We start from the raw sequence: 22159 nt of genomic DNA, 5'->3' as shown, positions 1-22159 counted from the left end.
TTCCGTGACGCCTATATCACTTCGGTCTAATCGTCCGCCACCGACTCTTTGCTCGGGGAATTTAATGTCATGCATACAAGATTTCGCCCTCTCCACAAATCTACATAGTGACGACATGCGAGCATTGAATTACCCGCAATATCTGGTTGTACACGCGACAACAGTAATATAAACGCCACTCGTTAATCGTCAAGAGGATTACAAAATCAGCTATAAAAATGTTTTTACATTTATTTAAAACTCCGTGAATTCCGCTTGATTTCGCTTTAAAATCTGGTGCATTTGAAAACCGAGTATTGCCATTTTCTGAAATCGAACGCCTTCCACGTAAGAGTTCTTAGACTCCAGAAATATCTGGTATTATTTCTCTTTGGCCTATTGAATATGTGAATTTTTCTAAAAAAAGGATTTGTATTACTCCTTCCATAAGCCATCTGGTTATTGCCTAACTACGCACAATATTGTGTTGATCAAACAACTTCATAAATTTACTTTATATAATTCTCGTATGGAATATCATTTTGTTAGACGTTTAATAATAATAATACTCTAAATTTTATAGTTCCCCTCGTGAGATTAACAAATTGTTTACTTGATTGACTCGACTGCACAGATGATTTGTTTAATACACAGAATAGCTTATTTTCCACATCGTTGATTTATTGTTTCTAGTCTAGCCCTACAAAAGACTACATTGTTGTGTGAACGTATAATATATTTCAAGCTTGCACATCGATCTCTTGTAAATTACCGGTTTTTATAATACTGGTGACCTAAGTTACATACAAGATTAAGTATATGCATATTATGAAGTGTATTGTATTAATTGTTGAGCTTAATCAGTTATCAAACCGTTTATTTTTATATATGACATTTTTTAATAATATTGCCAAGTCAATTGAAATTGCTGCATTATTGTCATTTTTCAATTGATACGTTTTTTTAGAATAATTGTTATAACATTTAATATTTTCACAATTTTTTCTTTTTTTTTCGTAATCATTTTTGAAGCTTAAAAAGAATTCCATTTTTACATCTACTATCAATTTTCTTTCTTAGTTGAAATATTAAGAAACATTTTAATTTTGATGATTATGTTAAACTGCAATAATATATTAAGTGTTTTTAGTAAATTTATTTTTGAAATATTAAATTCTCAACTTGTGCATGTTAAATATTTGTTTTTATTTATAAGCCGAAGTCAAAACTACGTGACGATAGTTGCAAAAATTATTTAAATAAAAATTTTATATTAAAAAACAAACTGACTACTTAGTTCCCACAACCAACAGTAGAAAGGTGTCCTAATGGTGTAAGTGCACCCCGTATATTCTATTCACGTGCTTCTTCGACTAACAACAGGTTCCGTTCTCACAGCTCTCAACCCGATCTCGCGAGGAATTTTTTTTTTATTATTATTATTCGCTAACCGTTCGTTTTTAAGACAGTAAACGGATAGACACATTATTATATTATACACCTACTATTCGCCGTCGACAGCCCATTATATATGCAAGACCTATACAAACCCATGTGGTTGTAATAATTTTTCTTGGTTGATAACACAACTACTATATGTATACGGTTAACTAAAGGAGCATTAGATAAAGATATACAAAATTTGAAATGTTCTAGTTGCCAAACTAATAAATTAATATTGGATAGTTGTTATGTTTATTAAAAAATAATGTTAGTTCAAGTTTCACATGGTTTCTCAATAGTAAACTTAGTAAACTAAATTAAAATTGAGTGTTAATTATTTTAAGAAGGAAAGCAGTGTGCAAAAAAAATTTAACGTCAAAACAAAATGCATTCCGATTTAATTTACTGTATATGTATTCAGATTTATTATAATAAATCATATTTAACATAATATTTATTTTTAATATATGCTAGATCTATTTAGATTTGCACATACCAATTATTAGATGCAGAATTAATTATTCTTTAGCGTATTTAATTATGTAATATTTTCAATGCATAAATATACTAACAAGATTTAAATAGTTTTGTCAGAATAATATGAAAATTATTTCTAATAAATAGACACATAATTTATTAGTTTTCTAGGGAATTTGACTATGATCTTTTAGGTCAAGGTTTGAAAAATAATAATATTTATTAATTGCCCTATATATTTATGATATTAACTCAATTAAATGTATATTGAAATAGACGCTTATTAAATGAAACATACATAGGTAATGAGTCCAGTAACATTAGATTATCATATAAAAATTTACATTAAATTATTTACAACATTAGCTTGCAAGATATGATGGCGAAGGTAAAAAAACGTTGGGGTACATCTTAGTTTAAATGTTTGAATCTATAATTTATTTTTTGAGTAATTAGTTGTTTACCATTAAATTTCACAAAACAATTGGCAATTTTATCAATGTTAGTTACTGTAAAAACGTTTAGGGACTTTTTTTTTTGGTTTGTTAAAATTTTATTTTTACAAATATTATACTTTTCAAATATTACACTAAACAAATGACTAAATATTGAATAGATTCATTGAAATAAAAACATTTACTCTATTCTAGATTATAATATAAATGTGATATTTTGAGATTATAAAATAATATCGGAAGAGATTATGAATATTATTAAAAGCTAAAAAATTGTTATTAAAAAATATTATTAAGAGCTAACATAGTTCTATAAACTTAATTCAGAACATTTAAACGTCTATCTAAAACATTGAATTGATGTGATGAATTCATCTACCAAAACGCTAGTGGCAAAAAAAAAATAAAAATATTATTGAATTTTCATGATAAATCTAGTTTTATTCAGTCAGGCTATCGATTGGGGCGTAATCAAAGACTTTGATTTGTACAGTAAAATAGTCGTGATCATCCAACAAAAACGAGCAAAGTCCGACATGGAAATTTTCCTACCGTGTCCACTAAAAAAACATGGATGATAAATCAAAAAAAAAAAAAACGTTTTATCGCACTCAATGATAAATTTTCTAGTACTTTATTTCACTTGTATTTTTCATCAGCCACGACGACGACCCAGCTGTCAACGATCTAATAACTACAAAACACTAACGCCGTTGCGGCCGACTCGCATAATATTATCAGCTTTACACTTACATGTACATTTTTTGTTTTTCATAAAAGATGCATACATATATTTTACCGTCATGTACCTACGCGTTGATTGAAGATATATTGCTGCTGGTCTCCGTTTACAATGGACTCTTGTAAACGTTACACCTAACTGCAACCACCGACACGTAATGACGTTGCTGATAGTCTTCACACATAAACTTATTTTCCAGAGAAAATACACTTGATAAATTGTAAAATTACGCACGACCGGATGAAAAAATGCATTTCTACGATTTTTCATGAATTGATTTTTTTTATTAACTGTAATTTATACACTCAATAGAAATATTTTAAGTAATATATACTGTAAGCTTGTGTACAACGTTAATATGACGTCAACTGTAATGTTGGTTGCTATAAACTTAAAATAAAAACTATATGTAAGAAAATTACAATATTTAAATTTTTTTGACCATTTAAAACTAATTTTAGCTTATTCGATTGATCAATTTTATTTGATGGACTGAACAACTATAATATTATTCAAGACCGAATTAAGACTTGCAAAGAATGGATATTTTTTATAAGGCACAAATAGTTAACTATTTCTAGTATTAGTCCAAATTATGTAAAGATGAGCCAAAAAAAATATAGACTTTTGTGATCTACACTTATTATCTGAATCTAATTATTTTCTTCATAACGTACTCAATTAAAACGCAAATAATACTTGAAAAATCGATGTTGTCGTTGGTTTTATTTATATTATTTAAAAACGTATTGGAAAATACTTAATTAATTTCATTAATTATATTATACATAAAAATGAAATGCTGCATTGAACTTCGAAGGTGGTCGTGACTAATTTAGCGTAGAGACATCCTAAGACAGGATATGTGTCTCATCCAATTAGTAAAATTTATTACCCATCGTGCTGTAGGCGTAACTGTTTGCGAAATCAATTCGTCTTTTGTTTATTTTTAATTAATTAAAGAGTTAGTAGAGCAATAATGTGTGATCTGATATCTAGTTTATCATCTAAAAAGCACAAAAAACATAAATATTATTTATTAATATTTACATAAATATGTATATCCTATTTGTTCGAGCAATAATTCGTGATATTTTTAATAAAATGCGCGTTAGTGCTTAATTATATGATGATAATCTTTTTACTTAATATTGCTGTATATGACTTTTTAACATATATCACATATGATATATCACTATAATACCGTGTTATTTGTATCGCCAAGGCCGAGGCGTGTTACGGTCAATCCAGTTAATCTGAAGGCAGATACCAATCGTGTAGGCGTTTCACGAATACAAATTATTGCAATCTACGGGATGTAACGGTTATATATGAAAATTATTAAAACTCTGCGACTAAAATAAATAAGATTGTTATTTATTTAACATGCCCTTAGTTTATTGTTTATTTAAAATATATCAAATGAAATTTAATGTAAAATCATCAAATTTATTATCGAGTGATTCGAGTTGTACCAATAAGTTGAGTAATGCAGTTTTCAAATTGCGGCATTTTATAAAATACTCTAATAATTACCTTATAGTTATATAATTACTATATTTAGTGTCTAAAATACAAGAGCTGCAAATTAAAACATGTTAATAATTGTACAATAATAGCTCTTGTTTGTTCAACTTTTAAATATTATAAAGTTTGTGTTAAATGAAATTTTTCTTTTTGTCAAGCAAAAAAAAAAAAAAATGTCTATTGTAACTATTTTACTAGTGATTTATCTAATTAAAATAATAACTGACACTACTAAGTCAGGTGCTATTGAATTTTGTTTAACTTCTATTTAAATTTTAGGTATGGAGATTGGATTTGGTGATGGTTATTTTATTTAAAGCCATTCCACTGGAAAGCACCGACGGAGAACGTTTGGAAAAGTCACCAGAGTGTACACACCCTAGTCTGTGCGTGAACCCTTACCACATAAATGTGTCTGTTCGTGAATTAGACCTATACTTAGCCAATTATATTAATAGTCACGGTAAGTTTTTATAAAATTATTTATTAGGCAAATACGTTTTAGAAAAAAGTCAATCGTTTGACTAGTGGCTCATACGTCTTGTGTAAAAGTATGCACTTTTCACTCTCTTTGTTGGTATTAGAGTAAACTGGTGTAAAATTGCGTACTTTTTTTTTTTTAATCACATTTAACTTGTAGTGTATAGAAGTTTTAAACAAATTATCTTTTTACATAGACAGACTATCAAAATTTAGTAATAACTAGTGAGACCTGAACTATAATTATGAGTTAATAACTGAAATAAAATGAAAAATAAACGTGAATTATTACCCTATTTATGGAGTAACAGTCCAATTAGTATCGAGTAACCTTTTTTTACTCAAAATAATAAAATAATGACAATGTTTGTTGAATTTAATGATTTTACAACTCAATATCATATTTAACTATAAATGTATTTATTTATAAATGAAAAAAAAAATTAGCCATTGAGAAATAAATTTTTTCTCAAAACATAAAAATTTTAATAAATAAAACAATTTAAAATAAATTGTAGTAGCACAAAATAGATAAGTCATTCAAAATTAATAAAATAATTTATATACCTCATTTATTTAATAATAAGTATAATACGTATTTTGTTAGAGATAAATTGGATTTTTACTACAAATCAAAATATTATATTCAAATTTATATTAATTACTTGACACAACATGAATATATGAACAACTTTAATATATATTTTATTTATTTCTATATAACGTTTTAAATTTAGCTTGATTATATTGTAACGATTAAAAAAACATGTTAAAATGGTCCAAGATTTGATATTTATCAAATTATTATAGTTCACAACTATAAAATCAAATTATTTATTTCAATATTGGACTCTTTCCCCAGTTGCTCCACTATTGTAATTATCATTAAAATTAGTATTTATATATTGTTTCAACCAAATGCAACAAATTATGGGCCACTTGTCAAATGAGAGATTCGCCATAGTACGGCAAGAATTTTAAATGAGAATGGAACATATATAAATGTACCTTGCGGTATCAATTGGTATTCGATTGCTCTTTACCGTGTTGTTCACAAGCGGACGGTTGGTGCGTTCAGTTGGAATACATAAGTCCCACGGTGTATGATTCATGTCTTAACGATTGTCTAACAAGGTTTATAATTGGGGCAAGGACACGGATGGCCAAGACGCTAAAAAAATTACCGTAGTGATATATAATAAAACAAACATATTTGTGTGTATACATTATAATACGTGATCGGAAATTACTACTGTTGGCAACAGATCAATTTGACTGTCTAGTATATTTGGTGTTCTACTCAACATTTGTAAATAAATTGTTTTTATAACTTATATATAAAACATTTTGTTCGTGTTTCAAATTTACTAACTCTGCAAATATATATATATATTTCAATTGTTTTTTCTAAGGAAATTATATTTATTCGAATATAATAAGCCAAAATACTATATTTTTCAAAAGAAGTAAATCGAACCGTGTCTTTGGAAGATCTTTTAATGAATATTTTCAGCCTCATTTAACTCATTGTGCTGGTATGGGGTGTTTTTTTATTTAATTTGATTAAAGAATGACTTATTCTTTCGAAACGTTTAATGGTATAAAAAAGGACCGTAAAACATAAGTGCAGTTAGTTATATTATTTCAAAAACAAAAGTGTAATATATTTATATATAAATTATAAAATCTGAAAGTAAAAAAATAAAACTAACCCCAAGTGCACTTTGTCGTAATGACTTACTTTTAACGTAGGATTATTCTTTAGATCCTTCCCTCGTTTGCCTGATGCGTGAGCCTTTCAAATATATATATATATATATACAGGCCTTTTGCCGTAGGTGAGTACTGCTAAGTATTTTGCTTTTTTTTTTTTTTGAGGGTTGATACGACCATAATAATTTTGAGTAAAGGTCGTTTTCGGCTGTGTGCTGCTTCAGTGTACAGACGACGGCGATAAAAAACAGCAGCAGACACTTAGGAACTCTTCAATTCCAACGTTGGAAGCAATATTACGATAAAAAAAAGTTATTTTATTAATAAAAAAAAGTCGTTTTCAATTATAAAATTTGCATATTGATTACTAAATATATTATGTGTATATTGATAATTGGATGGTGTCGTGAATCGTGCAATCGTGATCCTGTGTGCATCCGTTTAAGTCAGGCGATGTCATTCTTGGATTAATGAAACATATTATGAATATTTACTTGAGTTACTACTAAACAATGCTTATGATATAGGTATCTATCATAATGCGCGGAAGGGAGAAAATGGATATTTATTGAAATTTGTATTCCAGTCAGTGGACGAGACGACAATGATGTCTTTATTCATATAAACTATACAGTATACACACACGCGCTCATATAAACATATAAATACAATAATAATATACATAAAGTGCAATCACAATATCATAATATTGTCACGAACGTTATATCCCACGCCGGTCGTTGACCACTTTTTGATTAATTCGTGTGACCTTCGACGGACATCACCTAAATATTTTAAAATCAATTTTCAAAATCTAGTCATTTCGTTTGTCGAATTGGCATACCTGTTATAAAAAACTATTGCGAACTTAATGGTTTACTTAGTTATACTCGATGATAAACCAGAGTTCTGGTACGACATTAATAGTAGCTATTATTATTTTCCTTTAATTTTCAAATCGATTAGAATACTTTTTACCATAAGGCTAAGCAAAAACATTTAACTTATAAAATATACACTCGAATTGTATTTTTATATTAATTGGTAAATTTCAAAATGAATCAAATGTTTACAAAGTTATGCTAGTTTGAATCAATGACGGACGGGTACATTTTTAATTTTTTAGTAAAATTACCATTTTATTAATATGTTTTTCACCTTGGACAATTATACCAGTTTCTTGCAACATTCGGATTGAAATTAACGATAATTCATAATAAATTGCGATTGTGAATTTTCATAAAAATGGATTTTTTTAATGCTGTTTAAAATAACGATATATTATAGCTCATAATTTATCTTTTAGTTCGTAAATATACGTATAATTTACTCATAAATAATAAAAAATAAAAATTAGTGTTATGCCAAAAAAGGTGATTATTGAAACGGATTATTATAATAAAAAAAAATGTTATTAACAAAGTTATCCCTTAATATTAATATTTTTTTAGAGGTAATTCAATTAATTACATTAAAGAACATACTATATAATGTTAATTAAAATTTATGATCATAACAACCTGAAGTAATTTTTGATATTAATACAATTTTATTTCACTGTTAAAATCTTGAAGAAATGTTAATTTGAAAATATTCTAATAAATGATTAAGTTAGAAATAGAAAATTTTTAATGGTATTATTATAATACCATAGTATATAATAGTACTCAACACTTGGTATATTTGTATTGCTACTAACTTAAAAGCCTCGAGGCTTACTTTTTCATAGAGCTTTCAAGGGTTGTTTTTTATAAACTGTGTACTATATATTGTGTTCCCTTAAATATCAGTCGTAAAATAAAATCTCATATATATATTTTTTTATCTCGTCGTGAACAAGACAAGTCAGACAAAGTTTGTCCAACAAACCAATTGGAAAATAATATCTTTTAATTTAAAATATGATAACGGTTCGTAAAATGCACTGAAGTTTAAATAACTATATTACTATTAATTTATAAAATTATATGAAACATGAATCATATATTATTAAATAGTTGTTTAACTTAAAAATCAAAGATATGTAAACAAAATAATTTTTCATTAGATTTACTATTTTGCTATTGAATTAACTTAAATTATTATACTTTATATGCTCTTTGAACATCACCGATCAACTTACAATCGACTCCGCTTTTGCTTACTCACGAACAACACTTAAATTGTTTTTAGTCGTAAAGAAAATTATGTGTTTTGTCTTTGACAACTAGGGTGATTTTTTTTTTTTACATTTTTTTTCAGAAGTTTTAAGTGGAATTTATGACAACAACAATGAAAAAGGTGAGAATATTGTAAATGTTTTTAATTTTAGTGCAATTGACTAACATAACTGTAATCAAAAATATTATGCTTACAAAATAATTTATTTTTGAGGCCCGAACTTAAATGCCCTAAAAACATAACAAAATGTGCGTAAAAACTTCTAAAATGGGTTTAAAAGTATAAATACGTTTAAAAAAAAACTTTAAAATAAAAACTACACTATTAAAATGCTTTAGAATAAAAATATGCTCTAAAAAGTTATTATTATAATTTTTTTTATACATTGATTTAATTTTGTATTAAAAATATTATTAATAGTTTAAAAGTATTTTATATTTTATTAAGGCCGTAATTTAAACATAATAGAGGCAGTTTCCTTAATTTTTGGTAAACTAAGCTTAAATTAAAATGCTATTAATATTTTTATGCATAAAGAATAATACATATCAAAAAATTTTATTGGCGCTGCCGAATAAGTTTTAATTTAATTAATTTTAATAATTAAGTAACTTTTGCCTAAATGCACTCTTGAACGTATTAAAAAATACTATTAATTGTAAACAATTCAATATAAAAGTTTAATTTTTAATTTGCTATTACATAAATCGAATGTTGTGCATGCAGAGTGTTGTTTAAGATAATTAAAAAAAAATTTTATATGCATTGAATTTCGGGCCTTACTCATTGTTACTTAAATATTACAAATTTCTCGTGACTAATTTTAAATTATTAGACTCAATACTTCATATTAGCTAAAATTAAAAAAATATTTTTACATTAATTTACTTAATAGGCGCTTTAAATAGGCAACTTAACAATCTGTACAGTATATATGCTAACAAATGAATCTTCTTTAAGATTAACGTCTTCATATGAAACGATATCAACTAACAGTGTTTTAGTCCGATTATTAGTGTTCAAACCAGATTTGTGTATAGTTTAATCAGAGATAATAAATTCCTTTTTGAAATTTTTGATTGTAGAAAGTCAATTTGACAGTCAATTCTCGTTATTGATAAATTAACAGGTTTTATCACTCCAAAATCAATTATAATCCCAGAATTTTTTACACCATTCACAAAATTACAAAATTTAATATTTTATTTTTGTTTTCTCATAAACTTTTGTGAACAATTTATAAATTGTCTTATTTTCCTGTAGTCTAAGAATATTAGATAAAGTACTCATTAAATATAATAATGTGATTAAATTTCTTGTGGTACAATACATTTTATTGTTAGACCATCAAATTTATTAAGCTCAATACAATAATTATTCTGTTACTTATATTCAACTGCTTATAAGTCATAAAAATAGGGTTTTTCACATTTTTTAAATTTGTATAGCGAATGATGTTTTTGCCGTGTCAAAAATTTACATTTCAATTTCATCGAGAAATATTTGTACATTTTTTTTTTTGTTCCTTTGAAAAAGTTAAATTTAACCCGTCAGTTTTTGTAAAATAATCACAGAATTATTTACAAAAGTGTAAGTAATTTTTTTTCCGATAATTTGTTTATTTAATATACGATAATTATTTAAAAAATGATAAGTGATTTCGATAAATGAATTACAAGGAGAATAATTTTAAGACAACTGAAACTTTAAATAGTCTATCGTTCAAACAAAACATTTATGTAACATACAGAGAATAATTATACAGTTTTTGTTGTAAGTAACCGTTTTTTTTTTATCATTAATATTTTTGTTTTCAAGTAAAAGTGATTATTGACAAGCATGTTATATAAAAGGTATGTTGACTGGGCATATACGCTGTAATAATTTAAACATACAATTAGCATTTAATTAGTTCCGAATTTTATGTAAAATTATTTATTAATACTTAATCACAAACGCAATGCACTTAATAGAATTAATGCATGATTTTTAAATTATTGTAAGCTCGTGATAGCGATCAAGGTCGTTTTGGTGAACAAACCTACAACAGTGATTTATACACGATGATCTAATGTGCATTTTGCAATAACTTTTTCATTATTATTTTAATTTTCTCAAGGTACTCAATTGGTTATTTTACTACATTCGGCAGGTTTGCTGTATCGATACAATCGCAACGTTGTAATGATACGCGTTTTAGTAGCAGTCTAAAGATATCGGATAAAAACTGTATTCGATGATCTTCCGGATCGTTTAACTTTCCGTATCATCGACGAAACCACGGAAGTAATGTTATACGGATTTTCGGAAATAATCTAAACTGGTGCGCCGTTATCTGAAATAAACAACCAAACTGTTAAATAAAAAAGCACATTTTTAAATGAAGAAAATCTAACAAACTTCTATTATATCCATTTCGTTTAGCTTAGGTTACACTTTTCTAGAATCATTACTTTTCTCATAATTACATAATTAGTATGACTATGCTAATATGATACCGTTCGATTAGAAAATGTTGTTGTCGAAAATAGTGTTGTACTAATAGTGAGCATACATAAGTATACATAAAAAATGTACACACGTCCTCGTTCGATGGGCACAATTTTATTGTCATCGTCGAAACGGTTAATTAAGCGAAAAAAACATATATCTTAATCTATTGCTTGACACAAGCAATAAAATAGTTTTGTATAGGTGGAAAATGATAACAATTGGGGTAAAAAAAAAAACTACTGTTCTCTGCACTATAATTCAACTATATGTGTCCTTTGGAGCTTTTCGTCACGAGACACGGAGCCCGCGAGACCGGAACAAGTCGACGGCGGCATTGTGTCCTTAGGCCAGAGAGAGTATGGGGAAACGAGCAAGCATGTGCTCAACGACAGTTGTATACTTTCTAACAGTGGTATCTGATGGTTAGGAGGTATGGGGCAGATCGGTGTACAATAGGACAACGCGAATTGTCTCGTCCGAGGGGTGTCAAATGGTCGAAACCGGCACAGGAAACAAGACCTTTTTATACGCCCCATCCGGTCAGCGTCGGTTCCGACATCCGACGCTTTTGAGCTTCTGTCTGTTCGTTATTTTTCTGTACACCACAACAAACAAATACTCGCACTTTTATGGACTTTCGCTGTTGTTGTTTTTTCTTGTTCGTATAGTTTTTTGCCATTGTTAAATCTCCGCCCGAAAGATTCCCCTCGAGAATCAACGAACCGCGAATACTTTTTTTCTCGGAGCATACACGGATGCGCAACTTTTATATTAATTTAAGGTATTAGTTTCACTTTCCAATACAATTAAATTATAAAATCTAAAAAATTCTGCATCATAAACTGTGCTTAAAATCATGTAAATTATTGTTCATTGTAACATTGCGACATAAGATCATATAATGTCACGATGAATTAAACTGTTGCCGTTACAATATTGTAACGGCAGCAGGTCATTTTTTGAGTAGTATAAAATTCTAAAAATAGAATATGTTTTTTGTAGACCGGCGTTTAATTTTATTATATTTCACTCATTAGTATATACAAGAGATTTTGACCCATATTCGCCCGTCATTAGTACACGTGTATTTATTTTATACTTGGACTAGACTGGCCAGGCTGTTTTCTGTGTTGTTTAATAGTTTACATATAACAAATGCATTTTTTTTTTGCTATTTACGTCTTAAGCCTGTTCAGCTTAAAAAACAGCTTACGATTTCCAGACATTCACATATATTTAGAAAATAATATTATCCTATTTATAATTGCGTACTGAACATGAACTTTTAATTTTAAATTGATATTGTATAATACCCATTAAGATATAATTATTTTATTGAACTTTTTGTTGGATCAACTATACTATCATAAAAAATACGATGTTAAACATATGTTTATAATTTTTAATCATAAAGAACCCCTTGGCTAATTTTCTTTATCTATACATTTAAATCTCAATCTAAATAAAAAATGATAGTATATTTATTGTTGTAAGTTATGATCTTTAATAGATTATGAAATATATTAAACGATAAAAAGACAACATCAAATAGTTCTAAGTACAATGAAAACGAAAGCGTTTACTTGGAGTTGTACAAATAAAGTTTTAATTGCGTTTCTGTCTTGTCTAACTTTAGATTTTATAGAAACATATCTAATATGTCTAATATCGTTTAAATACTATTAAGTGTATTATTAATGACAAAAATTTAGTTTATTTAAAACAAGAAGTACAATTTTTTTTTTTTTTTTGGAACACAACATTTACTATTACATTTTTTAAGAAAATTGATTAAATGACCTTTATATTTTGTATATATTTTTGTTGAACATTGTTATAGATCGACTAAATATTTGGTCTTGAATTTTATCTCAGTTTATTTTATTTTTTTTGTTTTCCAATTCGTAAATGATATATTATTTTTTGTTAGATAATCTATGTTCAACAAACCTTGGTTGTATTTTATTATTTTTTTTACATGATAAATCTAAAGTAGTAGTTCTGGCGTATAAGTAACGTCTTTCATTACTGTATCGTTTCCCTTTTATTAAATGTTTTTTTTACAACGCCACTCGTTTTCCTTCTGCTTGCTGGTAATGCGCGTACCAGAAAATTTATTGTCTCCATATATACTTTGTCGACGGCTCATATGAATTTTCTTTTGGTATATGTTTTTTGCCGATAATTCCCTACATACATAACGCTAATTTCAGAAAAACTTTTAAACAAGTAAAACATACCCAAGACTAAAAAACCTCTAGAAGCGGTAGAGGGTCGTACACCAGCATTGTTTTCCGATAGCAAAAACCCTTAAACGCACCACTGCTCTGTGATATATGAATGTCCCTTATTAGTGCACAGTATAGTTGTTGAGCAGGGTCGTTTTAACGGGGTTTTTCTTGTGTTTATTTCTCTTTTTCATTTTATTGCTTTTGGGAATGTGTTTTTTGGTTCGATAAAAGTCACGATTTTCTCTGTCACCATGACATTCAGAAGAAATAAATTTAAAAAACGGCACACACTCAGTCGTACCCTCCTCGATACTGGTAATTAGTACAGTTCAACGACAAGTGCAAGCGATTGGTTTGACTCGCGTTTTATTACCACTATACGGCCGTAGTTATTATTATTATTAAAATTTTTGTCAGTTTTGCAAATTTATAAACACATCATATATATCGTCTTTGAAACGTAAAACGGCCGGTTTTAATCTGTAAATTATTGTGTACGTGTTAGGCATCGCGGAAGATATGACCGAAATTTTCCATATGAGTTCCATTTCCAAACGAACGAACATTTAAATATACATTATACCACAGCGTGTGTGTATTCAGAGGCAATTCCTCGCCTTCTATACCTCCATCGGCAACATCAGCAGCAGCAGTATTGTGTCGCCCTTTTATTTATTTTCTTTTTTTATACATATAAATTCATTTCTTTGCGCGCTCTCTCACTCTCTCTGTTCTGAAGACGAACCCTATAACTCACTCGATCCTCTATCAATTCACACGCACATAAACACACTAGAAATTTTATCTGTTTAAAGGTATCTCGACCAAATGGGATAGAATAAATACACAAGCAGGCGAGTGAATATACCATACATAGAGACACAGAGGTCGAAAGCAGTGGTACACATACACTATATAGTCATGTTGCTTTTGTGTTCCCTACACAAACTCTATGTTTGAACGTTATTTTAATTCATTCACTGAAACACCTAGTGTAGTGTAAGATAGACTTACGACTGATTGTTCGCGAGCAAAATGAATGTATTGAACATAAATTAAACTTCGGAAATCCCTTTTAATCTTGATTTATTCCAAACAAACACACCCCTGGAAACAAATGAATTCATAGAGTTTCATAAAAACTTTTTAATGAAATGTCACCATGTAATGTACCAAAAGAATCTGGTAACAATTCCTGTCCAATTTATTCACAATACTAAAAATTTAAGATGTGTTATTGGATTGTTTTGTATTGTATAGTACCTTACATTGTGTTGAGGATTTGCCTAAAAAAAAATCTACTCAATTAAAAATATGAATGTTCGGACGAGATTGTTAAGCAAAAGTATTTTTGATCGCGTTCCAGAAATTTAAATTGCCTTGACGTTTTTTTTTTGAATTTCTTATAACTCCTAACCGTATTAAATGTAACATGACCAAAACTACATTTGATGAAATCATTATTGTTATTATTATATCTCTCTAGTCGAAAACTGCAATCTTGCAGTGAAAATAATAGAAAATATATCTCAAAATTAAATATAATGTTTATGTTAAGAAAAAATAGTAAGTATACTTCTACTTCAGTTTCTGTGTAGAATTTTTTATTTGTGATATAATTTTTTTAAAAAGTACAATTTTTAATCGTATTTCACTAATCAACACAAATACAAAGTGTAGTAAATTGTAGAAGAATTAAAAATGAACATTTTTAATTAATGAACCTATTGTATACACTAAGTTACAACTCACATTNATCGTATTTCACTAATCAACACAAATTAAGTGTAGTAAATTGTAGAAGAATTAAAAATGAACATTTTTAATTAATGAACCTATTGTATACACTAAGTTACAACTCACATTAGACAATAGTCAATTATTATACTTGTCCCTTATTTTATTTCAACCAAAATATAATTAAGTCTCCATAAAATCGTGTGTAAACTGATAACACTTATTAGGAGCTTTCTGTGTGTAAAGATTGTATTCTACTTCAAATGTGCGGATTCGTGACGGTGGAAATAAAGAATGGAGACTCCGAGGAAAGAGAAGGATTATAAATCAGTGTGAGCTTTGTTGGTATTTACAAAGAGGCGTGAGAGTCAGCAATCGTTAAACGTCGTTCTGTGGGGATGCAAATTTGTTCGAATCTTTGACGAAGTATCGTTATGGACCATTTGGCTTCAGCTTGTCGATTTCACTTTTACTTGTACTTATTCCATCCCCTAAACCGGGTGATAGTTATAATAAAAATATTTATATCTATAAAAGGGTCGTCAGCTGAGGAAGAACGGCGTTTGCCAAACACATCACACGCTATTAAATTATTGGATTTTATTTAATATACCCTCAAAACGTGGTTTATAAGTAGCGTTTTTGTTTTCCTATCACGTGAAGGAACCCCAAACGAAAAAAGCGTTTACCTCAGTCGTTCGTTATCTGATGTACTTCTGTTGCACATCATTCCTATAGGCCATAAAAAAAGTGCTTTCTTGCAGTGCACAACTATCACCATCAACAAACCGTGTAAGCACATAAATTACATCAACAGGACCGTTAGCAGGTTTGAACCAATGACCCGGTTATATACACAAACACATATTCCGATGTACATTAGGTTAGGGTGTGATACACTTAGTCGATCAACATATTTTTTCTTCTCCAAATTTATAATGACGCACGTAACGTGAGTTTGATAACATTTTTGTACTAATAAATTTCCTAATCGTAAAACGTCCAAGGAAGCTCTACTAGAACGGTTTTTCTTATATTGTCTTAAAAAAATAAATGACACACAAGATGGTAACTTGTAATTGCGTAAATAACTCTTGCATTACTTATAGTTTTCTCTCTTTGTAAATAAGAAACTTACATTTATACAAAGCAAAGTGTGGCTAAATTAGGGCCTTAATCCGTAGGGTATTTAGCTGTTAATTCTTCACCCAAAACGCTGCGGTAGTCTAGACACTCTATTAAAGCTCAATTATAAACGTTGCGTCGTTTTAAAATTGCTCTTGGTGCCATAATAAATACAGTAACAATAACAATTGTCCTTTAATCCATCCGCATCACGAAAAATTGTAATAACTATTTTTTAAACAAAATGACTAGTTGGGCATTTTATTATTTTTTTTTTATGATATCTACCTATACCTATTTTGTTCAAAGGTATTCAAATAGTATGTTGAATACGTTTTCATATTTTTTTTCTGGTTTGTTGCAGGCTATTCTCACAACCCTTATAACGGTGTGGTATGCAATGATAACATTTTAGCGACCGGCGTTTTTTCGTCCAAAGAACTTTGGAGACTATCCAAAGGTAGGGGACAACAATCATACAATAATATTTTAGAAGTAAAATAGTGTTAATAATAACGTTTAAAAAATATAAATATTGAAAAAAATCAACGAAAAATTATACACAATTATTGCATGGTTATTGAATCAGTAATAAAATAATAATTAAGTTAATCAACTTGTTAAATTATTGGACATAAGTTTATCATAACTTTCAATTTTCACAGTTTTATAATTTCTCAATTGAAATAATACTATTGTGTTTTCGTGTATGTATAGGGCTAAACAGTGATTTTAGCAATATGATACAGTGAAATGCAATTCTTGTTTTCGTTAAATACTCAAATGATCAATACACATTACATTTTTGACAATACAGTAATAATCACTCTCATAAAAATTAATTGCAAGTTTTCTTTCAAATATTGATAATTACTATTCTTTTCTTTTAGTTTTAATTTTCAAATGTAATTTATTGAGTTCTATTTAAGCTTTTTAAGCTTTAAAAAAATGTAATAATATTTCATGAATTTTGTATGTATATTTATATTTCTAACAAAGAATACATACACATTGAAGTATTATTTATACGCATCAGTTTAAATAAAGGCTAAGACGATTCGTGTTTAACACGAAATTAAGTAATGGAAAATAATAATTTTGCTAGCTAACCATTAATTTATTATCGACTAAGAATATTATATACTTTTTATGTTGTAAATCAATAATTTACCTGGGAAGTTTTAGTAATAAAAATTTCAATGACAATAAACAAGATGATTTATATGATTTTATAAATAACATTTTGTCTTGCACGTTTCACAATTCTTCATTTAAATACTTGCTGTAATATTTCACTTTTTTAATTAGATATAGGTTATCTCGGAGGAATACTTAACCATTAATTGTTCATATGTACACATTATTTATAGAGCTAAAAATGTATTTTGTCACAATAAAGTTCTTATTACACGAAAAAATGTTTTACTCGATATTCTAATCAAATATCTACAGGATATTTAACTTTTTTTTAATTATATATTTTTTCAACAAGATAATTGTATTGTATCGTGAAAAATTTATTCGAATTAAATTTTGTACAAAAATTATACAGTCCAGACAACACTTAAAAGATAAAGTAAATAAACAATATTGACGGCTCTATTAATGAGGTTGTAACTTGTCAACATACTTGATATTTATTGTAATATCTCTTTATCGGTCGGCGTCTTTTACTTGCTCTTTCCGTGCCCAATAACCCCTACAAGTTATGGAATACGTGTGATTGCGCCGTCGAGGTCATCTCTCCCTTGATATCACTTATATGGTACACACGCTGAGGATCGCCTGTTTCCAAGTCGTAAGTCATCCATTGGTATCCGCAACATTTACTGGCACACAACATTGCCCCTTTTAAGGATTAGAGGAGAGAAAGAAGCGCCACCGTCTCTTTCTCTGTTTCGTCTCTATACGCAACCCTTTTGAACACCGACGGTAGTCTACATATCATTTTCACATAACATTTGGTTAAACACACGTAGTGACCCGAGTTATTCGGACGTAAAACCCGACAATTACACTGCAAATAATGTTAGTAAAGATAATGTTCAGCCCGATGGCTATACTGTTATTATTACACACAAGGAAGCTCATTTAACTTCTCGGTCTTTTATTTTGTAATTTTTTTCTACTAATGCATTTTATTTTGTACACTAAGATTTTTGAGTTTATGTAGATAATTTAATTAAAATGGCTTGTATTCTATAAAATTAAACATTTAACTTATAATCGTTGAAACGATATTATTAAAAAACCGTAAAATTTAATTAAGAATATTTTCGTTTTGTTCACAGCCTCTATAATTCAAAATCCAAACGGTATGCCACCGATGAACATTATCAAAATCGAAAACCCAGGGTACTATTGCAGCAGTTTTACCCCACCGGGTGACCATTCTTCCATTATGGCATCGGGAAGTTACAGTGAGTATCGGATTCTGTAGAAGTTTCATTGTTATTATTATTGAAAGGAAATTCATTAAGTTAAATGTGGCCATTATGGAAATCGTTAATTTACACATTATTCATATCTAAGTAATTCATTACATGAAGAATAAATTGAGTATTTAAGTTCATCATTGTTCCCATATTGTCTTATTTGGCATCATCGAAGTCAAAACTTTTTTTTTCGCTACTCCATATAATTTTGCCTTGTATATTTTTAGCTATATTACCTAGCTATTTTTTGTTTACCATAAATCAACTTTTTTAGACTAGCAGGGAAACTACATCAAGCCAATGAAAATTTATTTGTTAATATTGATATAATATAATACTCATTGAAACTGTTTTCAAAATCATTCTAAGCAGTTTTTTCATGAAGAAATTGCTCAAACAAAATAATTAGTTTAATTAATCAAATTATAAGCTAGCAAAAAAAAAAAAAGAATTGTTGTTTTCAGGGATGTGAGAATCTTTTTTAAATATTTTAGGAATTCTGATTCCAAAAATGATCTCAGAGTTGCCCTATCAGCTCCAGTTTTTGAGATAACGCTTATTTATCATTTTTAAAGTGTGCAAGTTTTCAAAGTTACTGAGCTTTTGTAATAACTGTCAAATCAAATAGTAATATGTCGTATGAAAGCTACTGACATTTAGAATATAATACTATACTAAAAATCCCAATTGGTAATCCTAAATCAATTTTATTTAATATAACTATAAAACAAATCTATGAATTTTTTTTCTATAAATTCACATTATTCAAAGTTTAATAAGCTATAATTTATTATATTTTAGTTCAAATTTTACAAAAATACATAAAACTGCGTTTTATTATGTCAGTGTATTCCTTTAAAAATATAGTACAATTTGATTTAAAATTACATAAATACTAACATATGAATAATATTGACATTTTTTCACCGAAATCCAAATGGATCGAATTTAATGTGTATCATCTAATATTATAACACATACATCGGAAAGAACAATACATATCATCAATATGCAAGTGGTCATATAATAATGTAATAAAACTCATCATTAACTATGATAGAAAAAAAAATCTGATTAATGTTTAACATAATAGTTTTATTTAGATAAAAAAGGACAATACCTTTTCCATAACTCAACACAAATTAATTATAATTATAACGAAAATCACAGACTACATGAAAAGTGTGATAATGATTTCTACAGATATTACTTTAGTCATTAATATTTCTAATATATTTTAAAATTTAAAAAATTCATACTTTTTTTACTATTATGTAAATTTAAATTTAATTAGGTTAACTAATTGGAATTTTTAAATTGTATCAGTTTTTACATGTCTGTAACATTTATATAACATATTATTAGTTAATTTGATAGTTATTAAAAAAGCTCGGTAACTTTAAAAGCTGGCATCATTTTAAAAATGAAAAAGAAGCGTTATTTCAAAAACTATAGCTTATAAAACAATTTTAAGGCCATTTACGGAATAAGAGTTCCTAAAATATTAAAAAAAATCCTTACACACCTAAAACTGACAACTTTTTTTTTGTCCATTAATATAAATTATAAAATTATTAAAATAAATCACTTCTAAAGTATGATGAATGCAAAACAGATACTATTATAAAAAAAAAAAAAAACGAAACTATAGTACAATTTCAAAACACTATTTTTCATATTTTTAATTACTAATATAATATGATCGTTTTTATTGTATTTTAAATTTCAGGTCCTATGTCAATACAAAGAACTCAAAGCCCACTAAATGAACCGCGGATAAAACGAATGCGAAGAATGAGTTCAGCAGATGATACGGAAATCGATTTGGGTGGTCCTAGAGAAAAGTCCAATTCGGAAATTACTTATTATAGTCAAAGTCCTGCATCATTATCTAGTCAAACAAGTTGGCATTCGGATATCGATCACGGTAACTTTTTTACTTTTGCAATTAATAAAATGAATAATAATCATAATGAAATTAGTATCATAATTAATGATTATTACTGTAAAATAAGGAAACTTTGTTTCATCAAAAGTATTTAATATAGTTTTAAAATCGTGTGTACCTAATACATTTTCAATATTTAATAAATGTAAATTGAATTTTAATTAATTTTAGTAATGTTTATTAATCAGGTTTAATGATAAAAATCATTTTACAATTTTATTATCAAAATAAAATAAACTAGGTTTACATGTCCTTTAAATTTGTTGATTCGTTTATAGATAATGGGATGTAACATGGCCTTGAATTGTAAATCCATATATATATAAAGTGTCTCAAACCTTATTGACAAAATTATAATTAAAATTATAATACAAAATTAACTATAATGATGCCTTATATATTTTTATATACGGAGTGATAATTATATTATTGATCACTTAATTAATCGAAAAATAAAAATAATATAAATAATTTTTTATTGGTTTCTTTCAGATATATATTTTTTTCAATATATCAGTTGTTTTGTGTTCATCCATTATACCTTAGGATATCAACTTAAATTATTTAAATGGAAACATATTAAGTAATCTAATTAAGATAATGACCAGTCGGTAACAATTTTCTGACCAGTATTTCAGATATAAATTTTAATATTTATATATTAATTTTAATAAGAGGGAATAAGACCGAAAAAGGTTTAGTAATAAAAATAGCAGGACTCACTCCTTACCTCCATTTATAACTTTTAATTGTTAATAACTATTCAAATACTGGTCCAAAAGGTATTATCGATCAGTAATTTTTTTATCATTATCTAATAAATAAATTAGTTAATTATGCATATTGTTATTTTATAATATAAAAATGACACTCATACACTGGCGTACGCAAGGAAGAGTTGGGGGTTGAACCCCCCCAAGAATTTATATTTATTTAATTTCTGTGTACGTTAATGCACTCATATAAGGTACAATGGATGAGCATAAATATTTTTTATTACTGATATATTAAGAAAAAATTATGATTAAAGAAAACCAACAAAAAATTGTTAATATTATTTTAATTTTTCGATTCATTAATTAGACAATGATTAAAGAACAACTATTGTGTGTATATATATATATATATAATTTTAGCTTCGATGCGAAGCTGAGTAGGTATTATTGTACTATGATGTGTTTTTTTTTTTTTTTTTTTTTTTTTTTTTTTTTTTT

At 27.6% G+C, this 22159-nt stretch overlaps 1 protein-coding gene across 13 annotated transcripts in view; it reads left to right on the top strand.

Moving 5' to 3' along the window:
- LOC126899969 (nuclear factor 1 X-type) overlaps window positions 1-22159 on the top strand; it is a 74354-nt gene that overhangs the window by 43551 nt on the left and 8644 nt on the right. For 6 of the 13 annotated variants that reach the window (XR_007702761.1, XM_050675280.1, XM_050675276.1 and 3 more), the window contains exons 4-8: window positions 4903-5086; window positions 9058-9096; window positions 16927-17022; window positions 18854-18982; window positions 20727-20924. Coding sequence is in view for 12 of the 13 variants with exons in the window: in XM_050675280.1 (XP_050531237.1) it covers window positions 4903-5086; window positions 9058-9096; window positions 16927-17022; window positions 18854-18982; window positions 20727-20924 (646 nt within the window). In the remaining variant the exon portion in view is untranslated. The remainder of the gene's footprint in view (window positions 1-4902; window positions 5087-9057; window positions 9097-16926; window positions 17023-18853; window positions 18983-20726; window positions 20925-22159) is intronic. The other 7 variants (XM_050675282.1, XM_050675279.1, XM_050675281.1 and 4 more) reach the window with 7 other exon arrangements.

Source organism: Daktulosphaira vitifoliae, unplaced genomic scaffold (assembly GCF_025091365.1).
Source record: "Daktulosphaira vitifoliae isolate Bord-2020 unplaced genomic scaffold, ASM2509136v1 Scaffold_2, whole genome shotgun sequence".
Lineage (NCBI taxonomy): Eukaryota > Metazoa > Arthropoda > Insecta > Hemiptera > Phylloxeridae > Daktulosphaira > Daktulosphaira vitifoliae.
The sequence above is the reverse complement of the archived record's forward strand: the minus strand, read 5'-3'. Positions and strand labels throughout refer to the sequence as shown.